Source organism: Lynx rufus, unplaced genomic scaffold (genome assembly GCF_022079265.1).
Source record: "Lynx rufus isolate CCGP_SWC_20201006 ecotype Redwood Valley unplaced genomic scaffold, mLynRuf1.p SCAF_9, whole genome shotgun sequence".
NCBI classification, from domain to species: domain Eukaryota; kingdom Metazoa; phylum Chordata; class Mammalia; order Carnivora; family Felidae; genus Lynx; species Lynx rufus.
The window spans coordinates 89435464-89457847 of record NW_025814897.1 but is presented as its reverse complement, the minus strand read 5'-3'; the positions used below and the strand labels follow the sequence as shown (position 1 = coordinate 89457847).

The window sequence follows — 22384 nt, the reverse complement described above, 5'->3', positions numbered from 1 at the left end:
AACCTTAGAGGAGAAAGCAGGAAAAGACCTCTCTGACCTCAGCCGTAGCAATCTCTTACTCGACACATCCCCAAAGGCAAGGGAATTAAAAGCAAAAGTGAATTACTGGGACCTTATGAAGATAAAAAGCTTCTGCACAGCAAAGGAAACAACCAACAAAACTAAAAGGCAACCAACGGAATGGGAAAAGATATTTGCAAATGACATATCGGACAAAGGTCTAGTATCTAAAATCTATAAAGAGCTCACCAAACTCCACACCCGAAAAACAAATAACCCAGTGAAGAAATGGGCAGAAAACATGAATAGACACTTCTCTAAAGAAGACATCCAGATGGCCAACAGGCACATGAAAAGATGTTCAGCGTCGCTCCTTATCAGGGAAATACAAATCAAAACCACACTCAGGTATCACCTCACGCCAGTCAGAGTGGCCAAAATGAACAAATCAGGAGACTATAGATGCTGGAGAGGATGTGGAGAAACGGGAACCCTCTTGCACTGTTGGTGGGAATGCAAATTGGTGCAGCCGCTCTGGAAAGCAGTGTGGAGGTTCCTCAGAAAATTAAAAATAGACCTACCCTATGACCCAGCAATAGCACTGCTAGGAATCTACCCAAGGGATACAGGAGTACTGATGCATAGGGGCACTTGTACCCCAATGTTCATAGCAGCACTCTCAACAATAGCCAAATTATGGAAAGAGCCTAAATGTCCATCAACTGATGAATGGATAAAGAAATTGTGGTTTATATACACAATGGAATACTACGTGGCAATGAGAAAAAATGAAATATGGCCTTTTGTAGCAACGTGGATGGAACTGGAGAGTGTGATGCTAAGTGAAATAAGCCATACAGAGAAAGACAGATACCATATGGTTTCACTCTTATGTGGATCCTGAGAAACTTAACAGGAACCCATGGGGGAGGGGAAGGAAAAAAAAAAAAAGGACGTTAGAGTGGGAGAGAGCCAAAGCATAAGAGACTGTTAAAAACTGAGAACAAACTGAGGGTTGATGGGGGGTGGGAGGGAGGGGCGGGTGGGTGATGGGTATTGAGGAGGGCACCTTTTGGGATGAGCACTGGGTGTTGTATGGAAACCAATTTGTCAATAAACTTCATATAAAAAAAAAAAAAAGAAGATAGAATGATAATATATGCTGAAGAATTAAATGAATGATGTGAGTGAAAGACGAATCAAAGAGTGTCTCCAGATTTGGGTCCTGAGTAACTGGCTTAATGGAGGTGCTAATTACTCTCATGGGGAAGACTGGGAAGTGGCAGAATGGGATAGGAGCTTATATTCAAAGGTTGTAGTTTGGATCTCTGTTTCCAGAGTAGAAAAACAGAAATGAAGAAGAATTAATGATTGGGAAGAGTAACCCTTGGTAAAAGGCCCTACAAAGAGGAGAGTGGAACTCAGAAGTTTTCAGTTGGCCAGCTTTTGTTGGGAGTGAAGAATTGGAATTGAAATCCTTGAGGGCAGGTGTTAGCCTACTAGAGTCTCTTCTTTCTTAAAGTATAAACAGGTTTCTACCTAATATTAAAATATACTTCTTACATAAAGATCTCAAACATGCATACAAAAAATAAAAACATTTAATTAATCATTAAAAAAAAAAAAAAAAACAAAGGAGGAAGTAATTCATTTCGCTGTTTGCTGAGCGCTGTTTGCTGAGCGCTTGCCTACTGCTGGGCACTATGCTGTCTGCCTGTATAAAGAAGGAGCTGAACGCTTGGTGCCCTGTTCCTGGCTGGAGCAATGCAAGCATTTACCCAGTAGATGGCACCCAAGTGATCCTTTCAGGTTGTTTAATTCAGAAGGAGGGCTTCCTGCTGAGTAAGATCTGTGGAGCCCTGGCATTTTTTCCTGAGTGCCATATAGAACCTTGGAAAGAGAAGAGACAGGCAAATGCCACAAAGGATCAGAATATTTCATATTTGAATTATAGAGCATTCAGTATTGAGCAGATGCTATAGCACCTTTATTTGCTCACTGTCCTTGACAGTATTCTTAATAATTAGTATGACAGTCTTAAAACCCATTAGGCGATTGATTCATTCATAACAATTGACAGATTATATTAACCAAGTTCATAGGAGAAGGGCCTGAGGTCAGTGAGCCCAGGAGAGGACTTTCTTCACATCCTCTTGCCTGCGGAAGATTGGTTTAGTAAGCTCAGAGTATTCCAGGCTTCAGAAAGGAGCTGATTCTTTCTTCCTTCCTCCAACTTTTTATTTTGAAAAATTTTATATTCACGGAGAGCTGAAAGAGTAGTACGTTCATATGCCCTTCACCTGGATCCACCAATGATCATTTTCTCACATCTGACTTTCTCTTTTACAGCACCATGAACGCATGAATTTAAATTTTTTCCATATTTTGCAATGTTATCCTCATTTTTCTTTCTGATGCTCAAATTGTCCCAGAATTGACCAGTGAAGACCTTTCAAGCCAACTCTATAGCATTATTCTCTAGGCACTTCCTTGCTTTCCTTCTGCCCGCCCCTCAACCAGATGTTTCAAGTTCACCTTGATTGTTTATGTCCAAGTCCTGGCGCCAGCCATTTCTCCATGAATCCTGGTTCCTTTTGTAGGGAGTGGTTATTATGAACTGTGAGCTGGACGGTGGCTAAAAAGGCACTGATATCTCAAGTCAACATTAAGGCTTCCCAAGGCTTCATAAACTGGAAAGTTGACTTCTTATGAAGCCTCCCAAGACTTCATAAACTGGAAAGTTGACTTCTTAAGTGGAACCATTTCATTGTACTTCAGAGTGGAATTTGTTTGCTTGTTTAATTTACTTACTTTTAGTTTGTTTTAATTTTTTTAATATTTATTTTTGAGAGAGAGAGTCAGAGTGTGAGTGGGGAGGGACAGAGAGGGAGAATCAGAAGCACGGAGCCCTACACGGGGCTCGCACTCATGAACTACGAGATCATGACCTGAGCCAAAGTCAGATGCTTAACTGACTGAGCCACCCAGGTGCCCCAGAGTGGAGCTTATTTAACGCGGCCCTCAGGCTGAGTTCTTTAGCCACCGAATGAGATGAGCAATGAGAGGGCAGAAGAGCCACCCAGGATGCCATACCTTCAGCTCACATTGCAGTGGCCCAGACTTTCAGGCTATGGAGAATCTAGGGGATGGAAGGTTAGGAAGTCAACCCAGATGAGAGAGGATTTATGAGGAGAGATTATGGACCCTTAATACATTTTATCTTCTTAGCCATATTTTGGATAGAACAGAGGAACTGGCCACGAGCCATGCCTAAAAACATGGGCTAGAATATGAGACAGGAGGACGATTTGTGTAGCCTTGTTCTTGAGCCATAATGTGGAATGATCAAGAGCAAATTTTGAGAGAGAGAGCGTGAGCAAGAAGGCTCACAAATCTATGTGCTACTGATATATGGAGGTGTCTTCCTAGGGAACCATAGAATCACCAGGGAGGAGTCCCTGAAAACTGCCTCATCTTGTTCTGGACTTATGTGTCCTGAAACTTCCAGGGAAGGAAAGATGCCCATGTGGATCCAAACTGGGAACTGTATTCTGTGGTGGTTACCAACTGGGCTTGGAACTAGTAGGACCTGGATTTGAATCTCTCCTCCCTCTGTGACTTGGGGCAAAGTGACTCAATCTTTGTAAATCTGTTTCCTCATTTACAAAATGGGATCATAATAGTGGGCCCTTTGTGGATTTTTGTGAGGGAGGGTTAAATGAAGCACTATCTGTAAATCCCTTAATATGGAGCCTGAGTCATAGTAAATGCTCAATAAATGGTGGTTGCCATTCTTATCATTACTAAGCAAGAGACAGCAAGAGAGCTCTTGTTTTTCTTTTTTTTTTCTTTTGTTTGGGAAAGAAATGAATGTAGGGCCAGAGAGCAAAAATAGTAAAGTAGAATTCCCTAAGGAACAAGAAAATATATACCAGGCATGAGGAGGTAATCTTCCCAGAACAAGTATTATATGGTAAGTAGTATTTTACATCTCATATAAAATTATATGAAAGTTATATATATATTATATATATATACTATATATATATTTATATATATACTATATATATTTATATATAACATATTTTATATTGCTAAAGCTGTGACTGCAGGGAATTCATGTCTGAACCTTTGAAGAGGATTTTATTTTATTTTATTTAAAAAAAATTTTTTTTAACGTTTATTTATTTTTGAGACAGAGAGAGACAGAGCATGAATGGGGGAGGGTCAGAGAGAGAGGGAGACACAGAATCCGAAGCAGGCTCCAGGCTCTGAGCTGTCAGCACAGAGCCCGACGCGGGGCTCGAACTCACGGACCGCGAGATCATGACCTGAGCCGAAGTCGGCCACTTAACCGACTGAGCCACCCAGGCGCCCCTGAAGAGGATTTTATATTGTCAAAGAACTCATCAATCATTGCTCAGTTTCTGGCGAGGGTGTAGGAGGACATGAAAAAGGCCTTCCTTCCTGCTCAAATAGCAAGAAATCACTTGATAAACCAAAGAAAATCCACAGTTTTCTTTAAAGCTGTCAAGTATCCGTGAACACAAAATCTAAAAGAATCTAAATTCCAGAGGAATAAGTTCTTCCTGGGTAGGCGGGTCATCCAGGATACCTTAGACCAGGGCTAGCTATGAAGCTGAGGGCAGGGCAGGTGGAAGAGGTGGGTGGGTGGGGGGGCTAGCCAGACTTGTGATGAACCTGTGGGCCAGCCTGCTGAACTTGTATCTAAAGGAGACCCCAAAGTAAAGGCAATTCAAGTATTTTCTTAAATGCAATTGCGCCGAGCAAGCAGAGTCTCGGGCAAGACTGCAAAGCAGAAGATCTCGGGATGCTGGAGTTTTGCAACTTCAAAAACTTGGTGATTTCAAAGTCTCAAAAGCTCACAGTTTCCCAGTCTTACAATTATGGAGGTGGAGGAAGCTGAGGGGGGGAGGTTCAGGGGGAGTGTTGAAAATCAAAGACAGACTTTTTTTTAGGTTTCTGGTGCTTCAATTTCAAGATCCCTCTAGAAGAATCATATATCCCATCCTGCTTCATACTAGTTTAATTTCTGATTGGTTCCAAATGATCAGCCCCTCATCTTCCCTGCCTAATAGAGGAAAGGATATTACCAGTCAAAAGAAAAATATGTATTTTCTATTGTGAAGAAGCAAGAGAATATAGCCTTCAGCGTAGAGAAAAAATCAGTCAAAAGAAACAGACCATGCATGATCAAATACTGGAATTTTCGGTTAAGGAATAAAAACGCTTTTTAATAGGGGCACCCAGCAGGCTTAGTTGGTAGTAAAGCATGCAACTTTTGATCTCAGGGTCATGAGTTTAAGCCCCATGTTGGGCGTAGAGCTTACATAAAAATAAATAAATAAATGAAATAAAATAACTTTAAATATACTAAAGGTTCCACAGGAAAGAAGAGATGAGAAATTTCAGGATATATTTGGAAAGTGTTAAAAAGAAATTTCATAACCGAAAACCAGTCTACACACACACACACACGCACACACACACACACACACACACACACTACTGTATTCATTGGAGGGGATTAACAGTTGATTGGTCACAATGAAGAAAGGATTGGGGAACTTAAACACATATTTAATAGAAATCAGCCAAACTAAAGCACAGAGAAATCCTTTTTTTTTTTTTTTTTTTTATTCAGCAGTTGAAGTTCTCTGTGCTACCCAAGCCCAGATCCTCTCTTTTGAGTTGAATTGGCAGAGTTCAATCTCTACTATTTTTGCAAAGATCCTGATGACTTTGGGGAGGACAGACTTTCTACAGCAAAGTGGCAGACACTGTTCTTGCTGGCCAGTTGTTTCAACTAAGTGGACAGACCGCTTAGTACAAAGATGAGGGGCTTTCAGAATGGTTTGATTGGGCGGGGAGATGTTTGAGTTTATCTGGTATAGGCATTCATTCAGTTAACAATTATTTGGACACCTACTCCATGCATATAAAGGTGTGAACAAGACAGACAAGGCCCCTGCTCTCACAGAACTGTGTCATGGGGCGGGGGGAGGCAAACAATTCAGTAAACCATCACTCTAATGTATCAAATTAGTTGAGATTATAGGCCAAATCATAAGGTGAGCCATGGAGTTATTCCTAGACATCTGACGGTTCCTGATTAAGATCTGAGCCCCTGATAAAAGCCATCTTTTAGCACTTATTATGAACCAGGCATTGTTCTAAGTGCCTTCATGTCCTAAGCCATCATTCCTCATCAAAGCTGTCTTATAGGTGAGGACACTGAGGCACAGGGAGGTTAAGTAACTTCCCTATTGTCATGTAGCTTGTAAGTAGCAGAGGGAAGATGCCAATTCAGAAGCCAGGCCTCAGAGCCCAGTCTCTCACCCCCTATCCTAAATCGTTTCTTGTTGTGGGAGGCACTTGAGGTCCTCACTCCGAGTTCCTGTGCAGGGGCCTAGCAGGTCATGGTAGGATGATACAAGTCACGTGAAAGGTGTGAGCTCCCCCGCGGCTCCTGGCCTGGAACGTGGGTCGTCCCCATGTCATCATCCAGGCATTTCTTCTGCCATCAGTGTCTGGGTTCCTGGGTCTAAATGGGTTTAGGGATGTAGCCAATGCTGTCAGGAGGCCCTTAGGAGCCTTGGAGCAGGCTGGGGCATCCCCAGCGAGTCTTGCGCCAAAATAGCGTCTCAGATCCAGACAGGACTCGAGAAATAACACAATTAGTTGCCGTTTATTGAGCATTTTACCTATCGGGTACTATGCTAAATGCTTTACAAAATGATCTATCTTGTTTAATCCTTACAACAAATAAGAAAACAACAACATGGTGGAAGGAACATTCTCATTTCCAAATGAGGAAGTCTTGGCCTTGAGAATCTGGAGAACTTGTCTGGGGTCACACAGCTAGTAAAAGGCTGAGCGGAAGCGGACCCAGCCTGACTTCACGACTGCCCCTTAATCATTTTGAGTCTTGCCCTGGAGTCCTCTCAGAAGGAGGGAAGAACATGCAAATGCCTCTGTCTGAATGCTTGCTTTCTTTACTCCTTTCTGCACCCCCCCCCCACCACTCCCAAGAGGAAAGATTTAAGAAACAAAACAAACACAACAAAACCCCAACCATGTCTCAGAAGCTTGTTGTGTCTGTCTCTTGCTCCTCCTTCCCCGCCCTCCATGCTGGAGATAGCAAGACTTTTGTCTGAGTGCTTCGGTGTTCATTTTTGTTGGGAACCTTCCAGCTCTCTTGCCGGTTTAGAAATTAATGGAGATTTCCCTTCGGCTCTGCAGCAGTAGGGTCTCTCCAGCTAACTCTCCTATTTTGGCTCATAGCAACAGAGAAGGGTCGGGGGGGGCGGGGTTGGAGAGGAGTCCAGGATCTGAGAGCCCAGGGGACAGTGTGGCTTCGCTGGCAAACACCCCTACACGCATACACACACGCCCCACTTCCCCCTGCAACAAGACATCGTCGGGGAATCTGAGCACGTTTCCGGGCCCACTGCCTGCTCTGGTCTTTCAGACTCAGGACCACCTGCTTGGTTGGCCAGCAGTGCCTCCTTGGCGGGAACACTCAGCTGTGTTCACTGTTCTGCTCTAGACAGAGAGGTGCACTGAGTCCGCCCTGCACCCAGGCCCGCCAGTTCCCGGGGAGGAGGCAAGAGTGGAAAGGGAGCTGAAGGAGCCCCTTGGGGTGGGCAGGGGGTAGGGCTCCTTCCTCCTCTCCCCTGTGCCCAGCACCCCTCCCCTGAGCACATTTCTGAGAAGTGGCCTCTTTGTGTCTGGTTGGTTGGAACTTGTCCGCCGTCTTGGGGTCAACTCCTCCCTTCCCCCCAGAAGGAGAAGGAAAACATCAGGAGGAACCGAGGCATGGCATGTGCTTTGGAGTCCTGGCTACTTCTGAAGGACAGCCCCGGGCCTGCAGGACCAAGTGGTCTTGCATTTCACATGGCCAGGGGCCAGCACCCGGGTGGGAATGGAGGCCCCAGCCTCTCCAGAGGCTGCATGAGATCCTGGGTCTGGCTAAAGCCTGAATGGTCCTGCCAAGGAGACCTGACTGGGATGGGCACCGGCACCCCCGGCCATGAGGAGAGGCCCGGTTTCCCTGCTGCCTGAGTCCAGCTTCCATATGCAGGGAAGCAGGCAGGCAGCATTTGCTGCTGGTTCTCACTCAGGGTCCCTGCAGGAGGTTTGCTGTGGGAGCTGGGATTTAACACCTTGCAGGCTGGGAAGCTGCCAGTCCCCAAAGGGTGGAGGCTGTGCAGGCAGGTTTCTTTTTTTGTCTCTCACACCCAACGTATCACTTCCGTAGCCGGGCAGCAGATGGGCGGATGGGGGCGATGGCGTGTGAGGTGTGCAGGAAGGAGGAACGTGCACTTCAGAAAACACGGCTGAGGGTGGGGGTGGGGGGAGATTCAATGTCTCTTTTTCAGGGCAGTGGAAAAATCCTACTGCTTCGAAATGTGAGTGGGACAGAGCTACCCTAGAAAGCCCCCAAGACAGTTGAACATACCAGCCAAGACCCAGCACTGGTACTAGACGGATCCAAGTTCAAATCCCGGTTCTGCCACCAACCAGCAGCAGCTAACATTTACTGATGTCTTTGTTTAGGGCTTTCCGCCCATAACCTGATTCAAGTCTCACAAAATCACATGACGTAGGTGCCAGTTTTATTCCCATTTGGTTCCGGTTTCCTGAGGTTCTGAGAGAGGAGGTAACTTGCCCAAAGCCACACAGCCAATGAAGATAAAGCTGAGTCTCAAACCGAGGGCAGTGGGGGCTCTGAAGTCTCCATTCTTAACCAGTACTGTAGAGTTAAAACACTCGATTGCAGACTTTGACCTCCTGGCCTCCTGGCCTTGAGGAAGTCACCTAACTTCTATCCTCAGTGTTCGGCATCTGGGAAATGGAGAGATGAATGGTGTTCTCCTAGGTTTCTCAAGAGCATTAAATGAGAGGGTGTTTGTAAATGTTTCAGCCAGTGCCTGGCCTGTGATAGTATCATCATTCATTCATTCATTCATTCATTCAACCTATTACATACCTGGCTCCATTCCAGGTGTACAAGCTAGAAAAGGTCCCAGCTCTACTAAAGTGAGTGAGCAGATAAGCTAGATAATTCCAAATAGTGATGTGTGTTATGAAGAAAACAAAAGTAGAATAAAGGCAGTTCCTGTAGAGACATGGGGTCTCTTTGAAGCAATGGCATTTGAACTGAATTCGCAAAGAACAGAGATGTGGAAGAAGACAAACCTGCCAGGCTAAGAGCAGCAAGGGCAAGGCCCAGAGTTGGGGACAGAAATGAGGCTGGTGTCCCTGGGGCAGTGTGAGGAGACAGATGAGCGGGAGTGGGGACCGGGCAGAGGGTGGGCTTGGGCACTCAGTGAGGCCGGGCCATGAACATCTGTGGGAAGGTATTTGCATAGCGGGAAGCCTTTGGAGGGTCAAGAAAGCCTTTGGAGGAATCAAGAAAGCAATGTGATCTAATTTATCTCTTTAAGAGGTGGCTTTGGCTGCTGTGCGGAGACTCAAATATTGGTGAAACGGATTGCAGAGAGGGATGGCGGAGGCTGGGCGGGACGGGGACCCCCAGTGGAAAGAGGTGGACCATGCTTCTCCCTGGCAGACCAGGACAGCAGCAAAAGTGAAAGTCCGAGCAAAGACATGACTTGTGCAACCAGCCTGGCAGTAGGTGTCACAAAAGCCGAAGGCTCACACCTCACAGCTCATCGGAAGCAGAATCTGAGCTCTTTCCCTGACGTTGTAGAAATGTCACCACCACTATCTTGCCATGGAGCAGTGTCCACTGACGTTAATATTTTTATTCTAAGCGATGAGAATTTATACTTTGGGGGGAGGAGCTATTGAGTGTAACTGCGTACCTAGAGTTTATGAGGTCAAACTGGATTTCTGTATAGAGCAGGGTTAGATAAACTTTTTCTGTGAAGGAGCAGCTAGTAAATATTTTCATTTTTGTGGGCCCTGCTGTCTGTTTCTTGTCAGAACTGCTCAACTCTGACATTATAATTTGAAAGCAACCGTAGACCATGAATAAAAAATGGGTGTGGCTCTGTTCCAATAAAACTTTATGGGCAAAAACAGGCAGTGAGCCACATTTGGCCCATGGATTGTAGTTTGACAACTCTGGTAGAAAATAGTGTTTACTTACATGACCCAGATAATTTTATTCCTATAAACCAATTCAAGACATTTTCCCCAAACTCTTTCGTGAAACTAGGGTGCATCTTGCACACCTGTGCTTATCTTAACACTAGAGAATATGACGTATTTTAATGAAGACTTAGTCCAGTGGTTTTCAAATCTTAGTGATTCCTGGGAGGTAACTCAAGGAACCAGGGCGATAGTGAGGGTGGAGGGCTTTTGACCCCCAGTTTCAAGCAGAAGAACCTCTTGGATCCATGTTTTCTAATTGGTGGTTTTCATGAAAGTTTGTCTGGAAAAAAGGGGTTGGGGGCTAGGAAAAAAATAGAAAACCAGTAATGCAGCCCAGCTGGTGGAGAGCATGTCCCCCTTCTGGTGTCATGTGTTAAGGAGGCATTTATTACATCATTGCACGTAGAACAAAAATTGACACATAAATGTTCTAAGTGGATAGAAAGAGGTCAGGAAAGAGTTGCTTTGGGGTTGTATTTGTGGAGTAGAGCATGTTCAGGGAACACAGACCAAGGGTCTTATGCAGATTTAGGCTTCAGACAAAGGCCACTGTGTCTACTTTCAAAGCCTTTTAGGGTGGGGGATCCTGGGTGGCTCAGTTGGTTAAGCATAAGTCTTCAGCTCAGGTCTTGATCTCACAGTCTGTGGGTTCAAGTCCCAAGTTGGGCTCTATGCTGATGGTGCAAAGCCTGCTTAGGATTCTCTCTCTCCCACTCTGTCTCTCTGTCTCTCTCTCCCTCCCTCCTCCTCTCGCCCTCTCTCTACCCCTGCCCCACTCATGCTCTCTCTCTCTCTCTAAATAGTTAAAAATAAAGCCTTTCAGGGTGGAGTCAGCAGGTTGGCATATGGAAGTCTTGGGGAGGCAGAATGATAGAGTGGCTTGGACTTTATATTCAGATACAGTTAGGTTTGAACCTCTGCTCTGTCACTTAGTGGCTCGACAAGCTATTTCTTTTTTTTTTTAATTTCTTTATGTTTATTTTTGAGAGAGCAAGAAGAGCACAGATAGGGAAGGGGCAGAGAGAGAGGGAGACACAGAATCTGAAACAGGCTCCAGGCTCTGAGCTGTCAGCACAGAGCCCGATGTGAGGCTCGAACCCATGAACCGTGAGATCATGACCTGAGCCAAAGTCAGGTGCTTAACTGATTGAGCCACCCAGGAGCTCCTCAACAAGCTATTTCTTTAACTCTCTTGTTATACATTTTCCCAGATGGAAAACTGGAATGATATTACTTCCCTTTTCAAGCTGTTGAGTAGATTAAGTGAATTAACCTATGCAAATTTCCTAGCACATTGCCAGGTGCTTGAGAAAGTAATTTCCTTCTCCATTCTGTTCTCAGGGGTGTGGGATGAGCACAAAGGCTCTTTGAGACCTTCTGCCATCTCTTTCCTGTTTATTCCAATTTCCATGCCCCAATCTTCTCTTCCCAGGATGTGGCCAGGTTCTGCGAGCCTCAAAGGGTCAGATTTTGTTGGAGAGCTACCCTCTAAATGCTCACTGTGAATGGACCATTCATGCCAAACCTGGGTTCATCATCCAGCTAAGGTAAGGGAAGGGGCTGGGATCAGAATTATGGAGTTTGAGGTTATACGGAAACACAGTAAGAGGACTGAGTGCCCTGGATCCTAGTGACCAAAGGCTAACCATCAGAAAATTCAGAAAATGTACCTTATTCAGAAAATGTACAATGGAGCCTTTTGTTTGTTTGTTTGTTTGTTTGTTTGTTTGTTTGTTTTTAACGTCTTGGCAATTCCATGGAATAAACCTGGTCAAAACTACGACCAATGAAATGTTTGTCATTCACTGCCCTAGGACAGGGGTTGCTTAGGTAATTTTGAACCAAGGATAACACCAACAAAACAGAATACTGATAGCAGTCTACCCATCCACAAATCTTTACCAAGTCTTCCTGTTCACCCAGTACTGGGCTGGGTTCTATGGGAGGAAAGTGAAAAAATTAAAAGGCACGGATCTAACCTTCAAGGAATTTATACTCATCAGCTCCTTTCGCTGATGTCCTCAGAAAACAACAACCACATCTGAAACAAATAAACCAATTTTTTTTCACTTGCATGGAAGATAAGTCATCTCTTCTTATGAAGCTTTGGGGTCCTCACAAATATGCAATTTATGCCATAGTACAAAGTGTAGATCCAGTCTTGTTGTAACTGTAGATAAATAACACAAGAGAGAACTGTTCACTGCTGCATGCTAGTGCTGGGTACAGTACGCAGTACACATCATAGGTGCTTGATAGATACTTGTTGCATGAATGAACGTTGAAAGAACTTCTCCCTGCCTCCAGTGTATCTCCTTTTTCCTGGCAAACACCTCTCCTTTAACTCTCTAGGGAATCAGAGTGACCCACTCACCCCTAGGATTTCTAGGGCTATTGTCCACTTAGCTTTTCCTTTTCTAACCAGGGGGGGAGGTTGGCAGTAATGGAAATTTCTAATCTTCTAGGGCATGGGTTTTCAATAAGTATTTTCTGGATGGATCAGTGGAAGTTTCCACATTCCAGCTGGCTCCTCAGATGGCTTTCTATCCTCTAGGAGGGACCGCATGGTACCCTGCCCGGGAAGGATCCAGCAAAACAGGTCCCCTTCTCAGTTCTCCTCATCAAGGCTGGCCCTCAGTGGCTGGTCTCCCCATTCCTGTAGGATCTGGGGTTGGGAGTGAGTCTCATCAATTGGACTTTTCTAGAGGAAGGTTAGCACAAGGAACATCTGAAGGCCCACACCCTTCTGCTTCAGGTGCTTCAGGTGGGGTCTGCCAGAGATGGTGAGGGGAGGTGTTAAATGCTGCATATTATTTCAGCACCTCAGGAACCAGGCCAGATGGTCCCCTTAAAGGGTCCCCTTAAAGGAGGAGCTTCTCCAAGATCCAGGATATAAGGGAAATCTGTCCCCAAGCAAAAACCCAAAATGGTGGAGGGATTGGAGAAGCACATCACCCGCCTGGGAACGCCCCTAGGGAGGCCTGCAAATAGGTAGATTTCTTTCCTTCTAGTCAAATCTGGACCTGCTGCCCAGTGATAATAATAATAATAGGAAACACTGATGCATATGTACAGTGTTCAGACCAAAAGCCAAGCGGTCATCCCTGATGCCCCTCTTTCTATCACCTACCACAGCCAGACCACCACAAAATCTATTTTATTACCTGTAAAATAATCTCAAATCCATCCGCATCTGACTCTAGTGTCACTATTCCACTTTATACCACCACAATCTCACCTCAGTTCTCTCACGGCTTCCTAACTGGCTCATGTTTCCACTCTTGTCAGCTCTGCTCCTTTCTCTCCTCCGTGACAAGAGTGACCCTTTAAAATCCTAAGTCCAGTTCTGTTGTCGAAACCTTCCAGTTTTTTCCTATGAGGCTTGGAATCAAATCTGGATTCAGGATGCTGGATCTGGATTCTGCTCTCCTCCTTAGTTCATTCCAGTCTCCTCTTTACACTCCATCATGCAGCATCCCTGACCTTCTTTCAGTTCCTCAAATGCACCAAACTCATTACTGCTTCCGGGCCTTTGCACTTGCAGAGCCCCCTGCCTGGGCCTCTCTTCCCCGTGACCTTCACATGACTGACTCTGTTTCATCATGTAAGTGTCTGCCCAGATATCAAGTTCAGAGAGGTCTTCCTTGACCACATTGCATAAAAAGCTTACCCTCCCCAGTTACTCTTCATGCTCTTACCCAGTTTATTTTATTCACAGTGCTTAATACTCTATGAGATTACCTTGTATTCTGGTTTCCTTGCTTATTATTTGTTCACCAAATCAGAACTACTCTCTATTAGGGCAGGCACTAGTTGGGTGTATTTAGTTGGGTCACTGCTGTGCTTTCAGCACCTAGAACAGCGCCAGCCACAGAGCAGGCCTGCCACAGATAGATGTTAAGTACATGAATGAACGAGGGTATGAACATAAATACAACTTGGACTGTCTCATATTTTGGTCTCAGAAAAAGCTGTGGTCTCTTTTGGGTGGTGGCCTTGTCCCTCCTCCTTCCCTTTTCAGACAGAGTTACTAAAGTCTGGAGAAAGAACTCATCTGTCAAGGCCCACTGTGACCTAGCAGTGGCATCTGGATGAGAAGTCAGGTCCTTAGATATTAGACCACGTTTCACAAAGCATGATTAGTGGCCCTTACAGTCCTTTACAAAAAGTTTTGTGATAAAAACTTTGTAAAACAAACACTAGCCATACGTAGTTAGAGGGCTTCTTTTTCGTAAGATCCTTAGGTGCATTTAAAATATACTGATTCACTATGTTCTAGTGTTCTCTAATCCTGACTATTGAACATTTCACCCCAAGTGGTAGAAATAGACCCTTGTCCCAGCTTTTCAGGTGGCAGTTGTGCACTCTTCTGTCTTTTCCTGCTTCTTCTCCAAAACTCGGAGGAGAAGATAAAGATGTATATTCTGTGAACTCAGTACCCAGGCATTCCCTTGGGAATATTTTGAAAAATGGCTTTTCCTCTCTTGCTCTGGGATGTGGCTGCCTCCTGTCTTGTCTGTTGGCAGTGGAAGCTTGCGTTCATCTTCTGCTTTTTTGATCTGATGTATTCCAGTATTTCCAAACCTGAGACCCTTTTAGGCAAACACACGTTTATCAGATCTCCCCCGTTTCTGAAATTCTGATATAGTGCTACCTTTTCTACTGTTTGGGGTAAGAATTATTGCTACCCAGAGGATAATTACCTTCATATTCTTCCATTAAAATAGAAGAATGTGCAGAGATTTTGTTCTTTTATTGAGTTTTGCAAGGCAATGTATACTTTTTCCATTCTTCAGTTGTAAAATTATACTATAGTATCTATTCAACCATATCTTCATCAATATTTGCTTGGCATCTCTATATGCCAGGCACTGTGTTAGGCACAATGAAAACATTGATGGAATAAGACAGATGTTCTCTCCTACACTCAAGAAATTTGCAGTCTAGTGGAGAAGATAGGGATTCATGCATGTGAACGCGCGCGCGCGCACACACACACACACACACACAATCAAGAAGATAAATTTGAGGAGTTAAAATTAGTATCCTCACTATGAAGAGAACAGAGGATCTCCTTTAGAAAGAGTTGTCAGGGAAGTGTCTTTGAGGAGAGGATATTTAAGGTGAGGCCTGAGGATAGGAAGGAACCAGCCAGGCAGAATGGGTGGAAAAGTACCCCTGTAAGAGAGGCCAGCTATGTGCAGAGATTTTCTGAATGGAATAGGTACTCCCTCTGTCTGGGCATGCACATACACATGGGGACAGCAGACGTATACATGCCCCTCTGTTAAAAGAAATTCATCTCATCTCACATTGTCCAGGACCCTTTTTCTATCAGATCAGGCCAGTGGTACCACTCTTCTGAGACCTGTTCATCATCTGGTCTGGAACTTGCTCAGGGGTCTCAGGAGTCTCAGGATGGTCAGGGTCCACCTGTTTTGTGCTGTCACTCTCTCCACCCACAGGTTCATCATGTTGAGTCTGGAGTTCGACTACATGTGCCAGTATGACTATGTTGAGGTCCGTGACGGGGACAGCAGCAATGGCCGGATCATCAAACGCTTCTGTGGCAATGAGCGGCCAGCTCCTATCCGGAGCACAGACTCTTCGCTCCACATCCTCTTCCATTCAGATGGCTCCAAGAATTTTGATGGCTTCCATGCTGTATTTGAGGAGATCACAGGTAAAGGCCGTGGAGACAAGTGTAGCATCTTATGGCTATGCTCCAGACGAACATCTCCTTTCTGTGCACGTCTCCTTCTCCCTGCTCAGCCTTATTAAAACCCAGTGGGCTGAGTTCTCAGAAGCAACCTACACATCGAGAAGGAAGAAAGAAATGGCGAGGTATATTTCACAGATGTTCACCAGAAGCATAGCTAGGAATTATGGACGCCCTCGTATGCTGGAGCAGGGAGAGGGTAGGTAATTTGTCCAAGGTCACAAAGCGGTTGGCTCTATGGATCACACTGTGGGGGGGGGGATCTCATGGTTAAGAGCATTAGCTTTGGAGCTCTGGCAGATTAAGCCGTGTGACCTGGGGTAAATTCTACTTCTCTGGGCCTCAGTTTCCTAATCAGCACATAAGGGAATATGCCTAGATCCTGCTCCATTACGGAGGCTCTGGGAGATGGAGTGGATGAAGAATGTAGCCTAGTGTCTGGTACATAGGATGCACTCAATAGCTGCCCAACCCTAGGCCTGCCCTGAGCCTCCCTCTGTTATCTGCAAGATAGGCATCAAAAGTGTTTAACTCAGTGGTGAGGGCCACTTACTTTGTGAGCAACTCTGAGCTTGACTTTAACTCCTGCCCTATTCATATCAGGAAGTAGGATTTGACCAAAATGCGCAAAACGCTCCATTCTAAGGAAACCCCCTCAGCTCTCCCTGTTCTGAGACTGAATTGCATCAGGTTTTACAAACTAAGCCCAGGCTTAAAGTTCTGGGGTTTTTTAAGTACTCAATTAGGCATTGTTGTGGCATTTTGATTGCTGTGGCTTCCTACGGAAGGTATGATACGAAAGACTCAGGAAGAGTGATGGTGGCAGTGGGATCATCCTTCTGCAGCCTTGTCCTTTTGGTGAGACTGGGAGACCCCCCCCCCGCCCACCTGCCCATCCCTTGGAATGTCTCCACGTGAGCTCTCAGCAGCTGCGGCTCCCCTGTGTGCCCGCTGCCTTCACAGAGGATGTTCCCTGTAGAGCTGTGCGGGCCTGGGGGTTCTGGAAGTGTGCTTCTGTGGTGTGGTGTGGTGTGGTCAGCCTCCGGCTGATCCACCCCCTTGGTAATACGTGGCTGGCCGAGGCTGGGCAGGGGGTGGAGGGGTCACACTTGAGATACTTATGTGGGTACTCGTGACAGACAGCAGGGCTGGCTGTCAGGGAAGCCAGGTAGAAGCAGTGGCAGCTTGCCAGCTTGTGACCCTGTGACTAAGGGGAGGGCCAGGAGGGTCTTTTCCTCCCCCGAAGTGGACTCCTCAGCCCCCTCTGGAGAATTTGGGAAATTCTGGTCTGCGTCGTCAAGTGGAGAGTAGCACTCGTGGCTTCTCACACACCCTGTTTGCATGTGTGTACTTGAATTTTCTCCTCAGGCTAATGTCACCTCCTCCACACCTGTGCATCAAATCCCAACCTTCAGGGTTTGTCTCCCATTCATCCTCCTCTGCTGAACCTTCTCTCTTGGTCCAACGGGTTGTGACTTTGCCCTACTTTGAACGTCTTACAACACTCTCTCCCCTTTCCCAACGCTAAGTGAATTATGCTTCAGGTGATAGTCGTATATTTTTTGTCAAAAAGCCCTGATTTGGTAAACACGTGTCCTGTTCATCTTTCTGTCTCTCCAGTTGCCTCACACAGAGCAAGCACTCAGTTTGGGCTTGTGGAACCGGACCCAGTGATCTATTTCCATGTCAGGGTAAATGAATGGAGGGTTAGTGGTTAGGACACAGACCTCTGTTTCCCAAAGTATTCTCTGCAGAAGAGTAGTTCCCTGTAAAATGTAGGTTCTGAGGCCAGATAAGCTTGGGAAAGGCCAGACATGATGTGCCTTCTTAGATATCTGCAGTGCGCATTAGGACATGGAACATTCTGAGAAGTTCTGCAGTAAAGAAATCTGGTTCGTTGCCATTTAATACCAGTAGCACTTGCCCACCATATTTGAGCTTAGAACCCTTTCTTAGTTGAATGTATCAACATCTCAAGAGACTAATGTTTACAGAATGTATGTTAGGAAATTCTCAAGTACGCTTTTGACAGTGTCATGGAGATCTTCCAGTTCCTTCCCCTAGTACCCAGGACCCTGAGCTTTCTTAAAAAAAAAAAAAAAAAAAAAAAAAAAAAAGGATCTAAAGCTGCCTGAGGATGCCTGTCTCCCCTGGAGTCTTTATGGGAGGGGTAAAGGCATGCTTCCACTTTAATCCTGTGGTGTGCCTGTTTATGTTGGCTTTAGGCTTTTCAGACCATAGAAGCATACTTCTGGGGCCTTTGAAAATATCAAATAGCATCAGATAAGCACCGATTTTAGGCATTCTCAAGTGACGGTAATGTGGATCCAGTAAAAGAAGTAAAAATATTGCAAGGAGACTGCAAAAGGCAAGTGAAAGACCCTGGTCGAGGCTCCAGGCTTGAGGAAACTGACTCACCGCAGTGACGCTGAGGGAAATTGCCTTTTCTCTTACAGCATGTTCCTCTTCTCCCTGTTTCCATGATGGCACTTGCCTCCTTGACAAAACCGGATCTTACAAATGTGCCTGCCTGGCAGGCTACACCGGGCAGCACTGTGAAAATCGTGAGTATGCTTCTGGAGTGAGGGTTGGGGAGTCACATGGGGCTGGCATGAAGAAGGCTCTGGGAGCTTATGAAGTATGTTGTTTCTTGGTGTTTAGGACGGTGTGTCCAGGGTGGCACATAATGTGGACATTCCCGTCGAGTGGTTCCCGGGGCTGGGCTGCCTCTGAGTCAGGATATTTGGAACCACTTAGGTCTTCCCGTTGACATTTCCACATCTCCCCCGCTGCATATAGTTCCCAAAAAGATATGCCTTCAAGGGCTTGAATAATATTCAGAGCTCAAAAACACGGAAGAAGTGCCAACAGGAGAAAGCCACCATCATAAAATCTCCTGTGGCTCTCAGTCTGAACTCCCTGTCCTTTGCAAGATCTGAATTTTGGAGTTGTGCCCCAGGGAAGCATCTATAGATTCCAGTATGTTGTTGCATGGTCTGAAGCCATCAGCAGAGAGGAACTCAACATCATGACCAGCAATCATTTATCAAGGGTCACTGGTCACCAAGCCTTGTGTGACATGTGTCACAACCAAAGTTTGAGACCTGAAACAGGTGTCATGGATTGCAACTATCAGCATAGAATGAGATGCGCACAAGAATAAGAAGAATCAAAATTTGGGGAGGGGGGCAGGGGAGGAAACAAAGGAGGGCAGATAATGGCATAGGCAGGGCTTCCCCCCAGCAGATCCTGTGTGGTGAGTATGAGTCAGGAGATGTATTAGGACGTGCTCCCAGAGAAGCTGGCAAGGGAGTGGGGAAGCTGGACTGGGAAGGGAGGGAAGCCAAGCAAAGGTGTGATTTTAGGCAAAATCCAGCCTCAGTGGAATCTGGAATGTAATTTATACCTCTGCGTGTATCCTGGCTTTATAGCAAGGAGCTGGGCTTCCATATCCCCCTTGCAATCAGCCATTGACCCGGGGCTGCCCTGGATGAGCGGGAGAACATGACTGACGTTCTGTGTATGTGGGATGAGTGGTTCCAGTAGCCCTTGAATAGTCAAGGAGATCTCAGGTGCAGGCCAATGAAAGCAAAACCATATAGACTAGCATGCACGGGTACTTTGGGGTCGTCCTATAAGGTGCCTGGTCTGATGGCATTCTATAAAGTTCAGACATTTTCCAGTCAATTTCATCAGTTGTCCTTATCAACAAGGCAGACGGAAGCCGTGGCGTCAATAGTGTACCCTTGAGTGTGTCATTGCGTGGTGCTGAAACCATCCCTTGATTTGGCTTGGCACGGCTGACCTGAGCATGGTTATGCTGGGGGCTTAGAAAAAGATGTTCTGCTTCATGGCTCCTGCCTCGTTGGAACCTGCTGTGTTGTGTGTAGGGCAGGGAAGAGAAATGCTGCTTTCTCTTTGTTTTGAAATTGCGTGTAGAGAGTGAATCTGGAATCTCGACAATGGCAGATCCTGAGCTTTAAAGGGTTCAATTCAGAGCGAGAAACAAGAAAAGGGGGGAAGGCTTAATTTCTTGATGAACTAATTACACAATACTAGAGCTTTGAAAAACAAGGTAAAATTGGAGAGAAGGGAAGTATTATCGAAGAAGCCAAAATGCATTAAGAAGCTGGGTCAAATCAGGGCACAGTGAGGATTTGGGGGCGGGGGGAGGGAAGGGTAGAAATTGATCAAAAGTTGTGACTAAAATATTTATGAGTTGCTTATGAGTCAAACATCGACTTTTCAGCATTTCCATTTTGTCCAGAACACAAAGCAAAACAAAACAAATACATATAATGAGAAAGAATGGAAACTATGTCATTACACACTGATTCATATCTTGAGTCACAAACTGGCTCAAATCACATCTGATCTCAAAACACCAGCATAGATGCACAAGAGAATTCTTCCTAGCTTCTTTTTAAAATGTCCTTAAAAAACTATAGTTCCCTTCGTACCTTGTAGTTGTAACTGGGTGAAGGTACTGGGTATTGGTGGTGGGTATCTGATACATCATTTGCTGGCATTCATGTGGGGGACCAAATGTTTTATTATTTTTTTAAGTAAGATTTAGGTTTCTTTTTCCTTCTAGGAAATTCAGCAGGAGTCCCCACTAACTCAATGAGGGGAACGTCACAAAAATTAGCTGTGACAGTTTACCTTGTAATTTCTGAACAAACCATAGCAGATTTCTAGAATAGCCTATTAGTTAGAAAAACCAAGAAGGAAAAAAAAAAGATTTACGTTATTGTTTTCCTCCTGAGTATACCACTGAACTGGAATAATCTCCCTGGAGGAAATTCCTTCAAAATGAACAAGAAACTCAAGCATTCTGGGATTCTTTGTACATTTTGAAATGCCTAAATTGGAGTAGACATTTGTTTTACAAAATAGCTTTAAAAGCACCGAGTCAAATATTAATGAGAATTCCATCTTTTATTTATGTAGTACCAAATCTGATGAGGGGCAACCACATCATAGATGCTGCTTTAATGGTCTGCCCTCCTGAAGGTTTTGTGAAAAGGTGGATGCCCCTTTTAACAGATGAAGGATTTGAAGCAGAGAGCGCGAGGCACTGAAATTCAAAACGAGACGCTAGAATGCCGCATTTCCCATGTTGGTCACGGTCTCCCAGACATGGTTCTCGCCATGTGGCTCAGTGGAACTGTGGGTGAACAATTGATAAGCTCTGGTCGTGGCCTCATGGTCCATTATGTATTCCTCTCAAAGGACTTACCTTCCCAAGTAAGCTCTGCCTGTCACTCTTTTCTAAAGAGCATCGTGACTCCCTGTCTCTCGATAGAAGCCATTCTCATTCTTTTCTTTGTGTATATTTAAGAATGTGAGTGGGACTGGAATAGAAATAGATTTTATACTGACTTACAGAAGAAATATGTGCCTATAAAAATAATCTAATAGTCCAGAGGTGTTTAAAATAAAGAGAACATGACTTTCCCTAACCGACCCTAGTAGACTGTTACTATGGTCCTTCTGGACTTTTTGCTATAATGTACAAACCTAAGTTGTTGAGAAACCAGTATTTTAAACCAGTGATTCTCAGTTAGGGATGATTTTGCCCCCAACTTCCACCCTCAGGGGCGTTTGGCAACCTCTAGAAACATTGTTGGTTGTCATCATGGACGGGGGTGGGACGCGGGGGATGTCACGGGCTTCTAGTGGGTGGAGGCCAGGGATGCCACTAAATATCCTACAACGCGTGGACCCAGACCACAGAGTTATCTGGCCCAAATGTCAGTCATGCCAAGGTTAAGAAGGCCTGTTTCAAACGAAAGTTTGTTTTCAGTGTGCTGTTTTCAGTGCCTGTATCATGGATATTTTTTCCAGGCCACTCCATGTTGGTCTACCTCATTAAAAAAAAGGGGGGGGGTGATTTTCTGTGTATTCCATCGTAGGGATATATACACAATTGTATTCATCTAATCCCTTAAGATGGACTTGATGCCGTATTTAATATATTATTATAAAGAGAGCTTCAGTGAATATCCTAACATCTACCTGGTTGGTTCATATGGAGAGGAATTTTTGTAAGATCAATTCCTAGATTGTCGAGCTGTTAGTTCAAAGGGCACACATATTTAAACTTGGGAGAGCTGTTGCTGAAACTGTCACTAAGAGGTTTCACCAGTTTACGAGATGAGCTGTTAGAAACACCAGTCCTCAGATTAAGAATTAGGACTCGCATTTGAGAGACAAGGGTCTGCTCTTGTCAAGTTGAAAATGGATTTCTTCTCCAAGGGAGACAAGTGGGTCTGAGGGAAGATCTCATGGCCGGACTTCCTGGGGCTGTGAAGACAGAGGAGGAAGCAAGCACCCACGCAGGCGGGCGCCTTCAGTTGTGGAGACGCTGTGAGAGCCCCCAGTGCAGTTGGACCATAGGTGCTGCCCCCTCGCCCCCAGGTGTCTCCTCAGACTGTTTCCCAAGGAGGAGTGACTTTCCCCTACTCTCGGGTGACCTCCTCTGAGAGCAAAAAACGGGAGTGGCCCCCTCCTCAGCATTGG

General features: G+C 45.2%; 1 protein-coding gene across 2 annotated transcripts in view; it reads left to right on the top strand.

Moving 5' to 3' along the window:
• Nucleotides 1-22384, top strand: part of PAMR1 (peptidase domain containing associated with muscle regeneration 1) — a 61326-nt gene that overhangs the window by 16798 nt on the left and 22144 nt on the right. Inside the window, exons 3-5 of one of the 2 annotated variants that reach the window (XM_047072376.1) lie at nt 11576-11690; nt 15609-15826; nt 18319-18426. In XM_047072376.1, the coding sequence (XP_046928332.1) occupies nt 11576-11690; nt 15609-15826; nt 18319-18426 (441 nt within the window). The remainder of the gene's footprint in view (nt 1-11575; nt 11691-15608; nt 15827-18318; nt 18427-22384) is intronic. The other variant, XM_047072377.1, reaches the window with a different exon arrangement.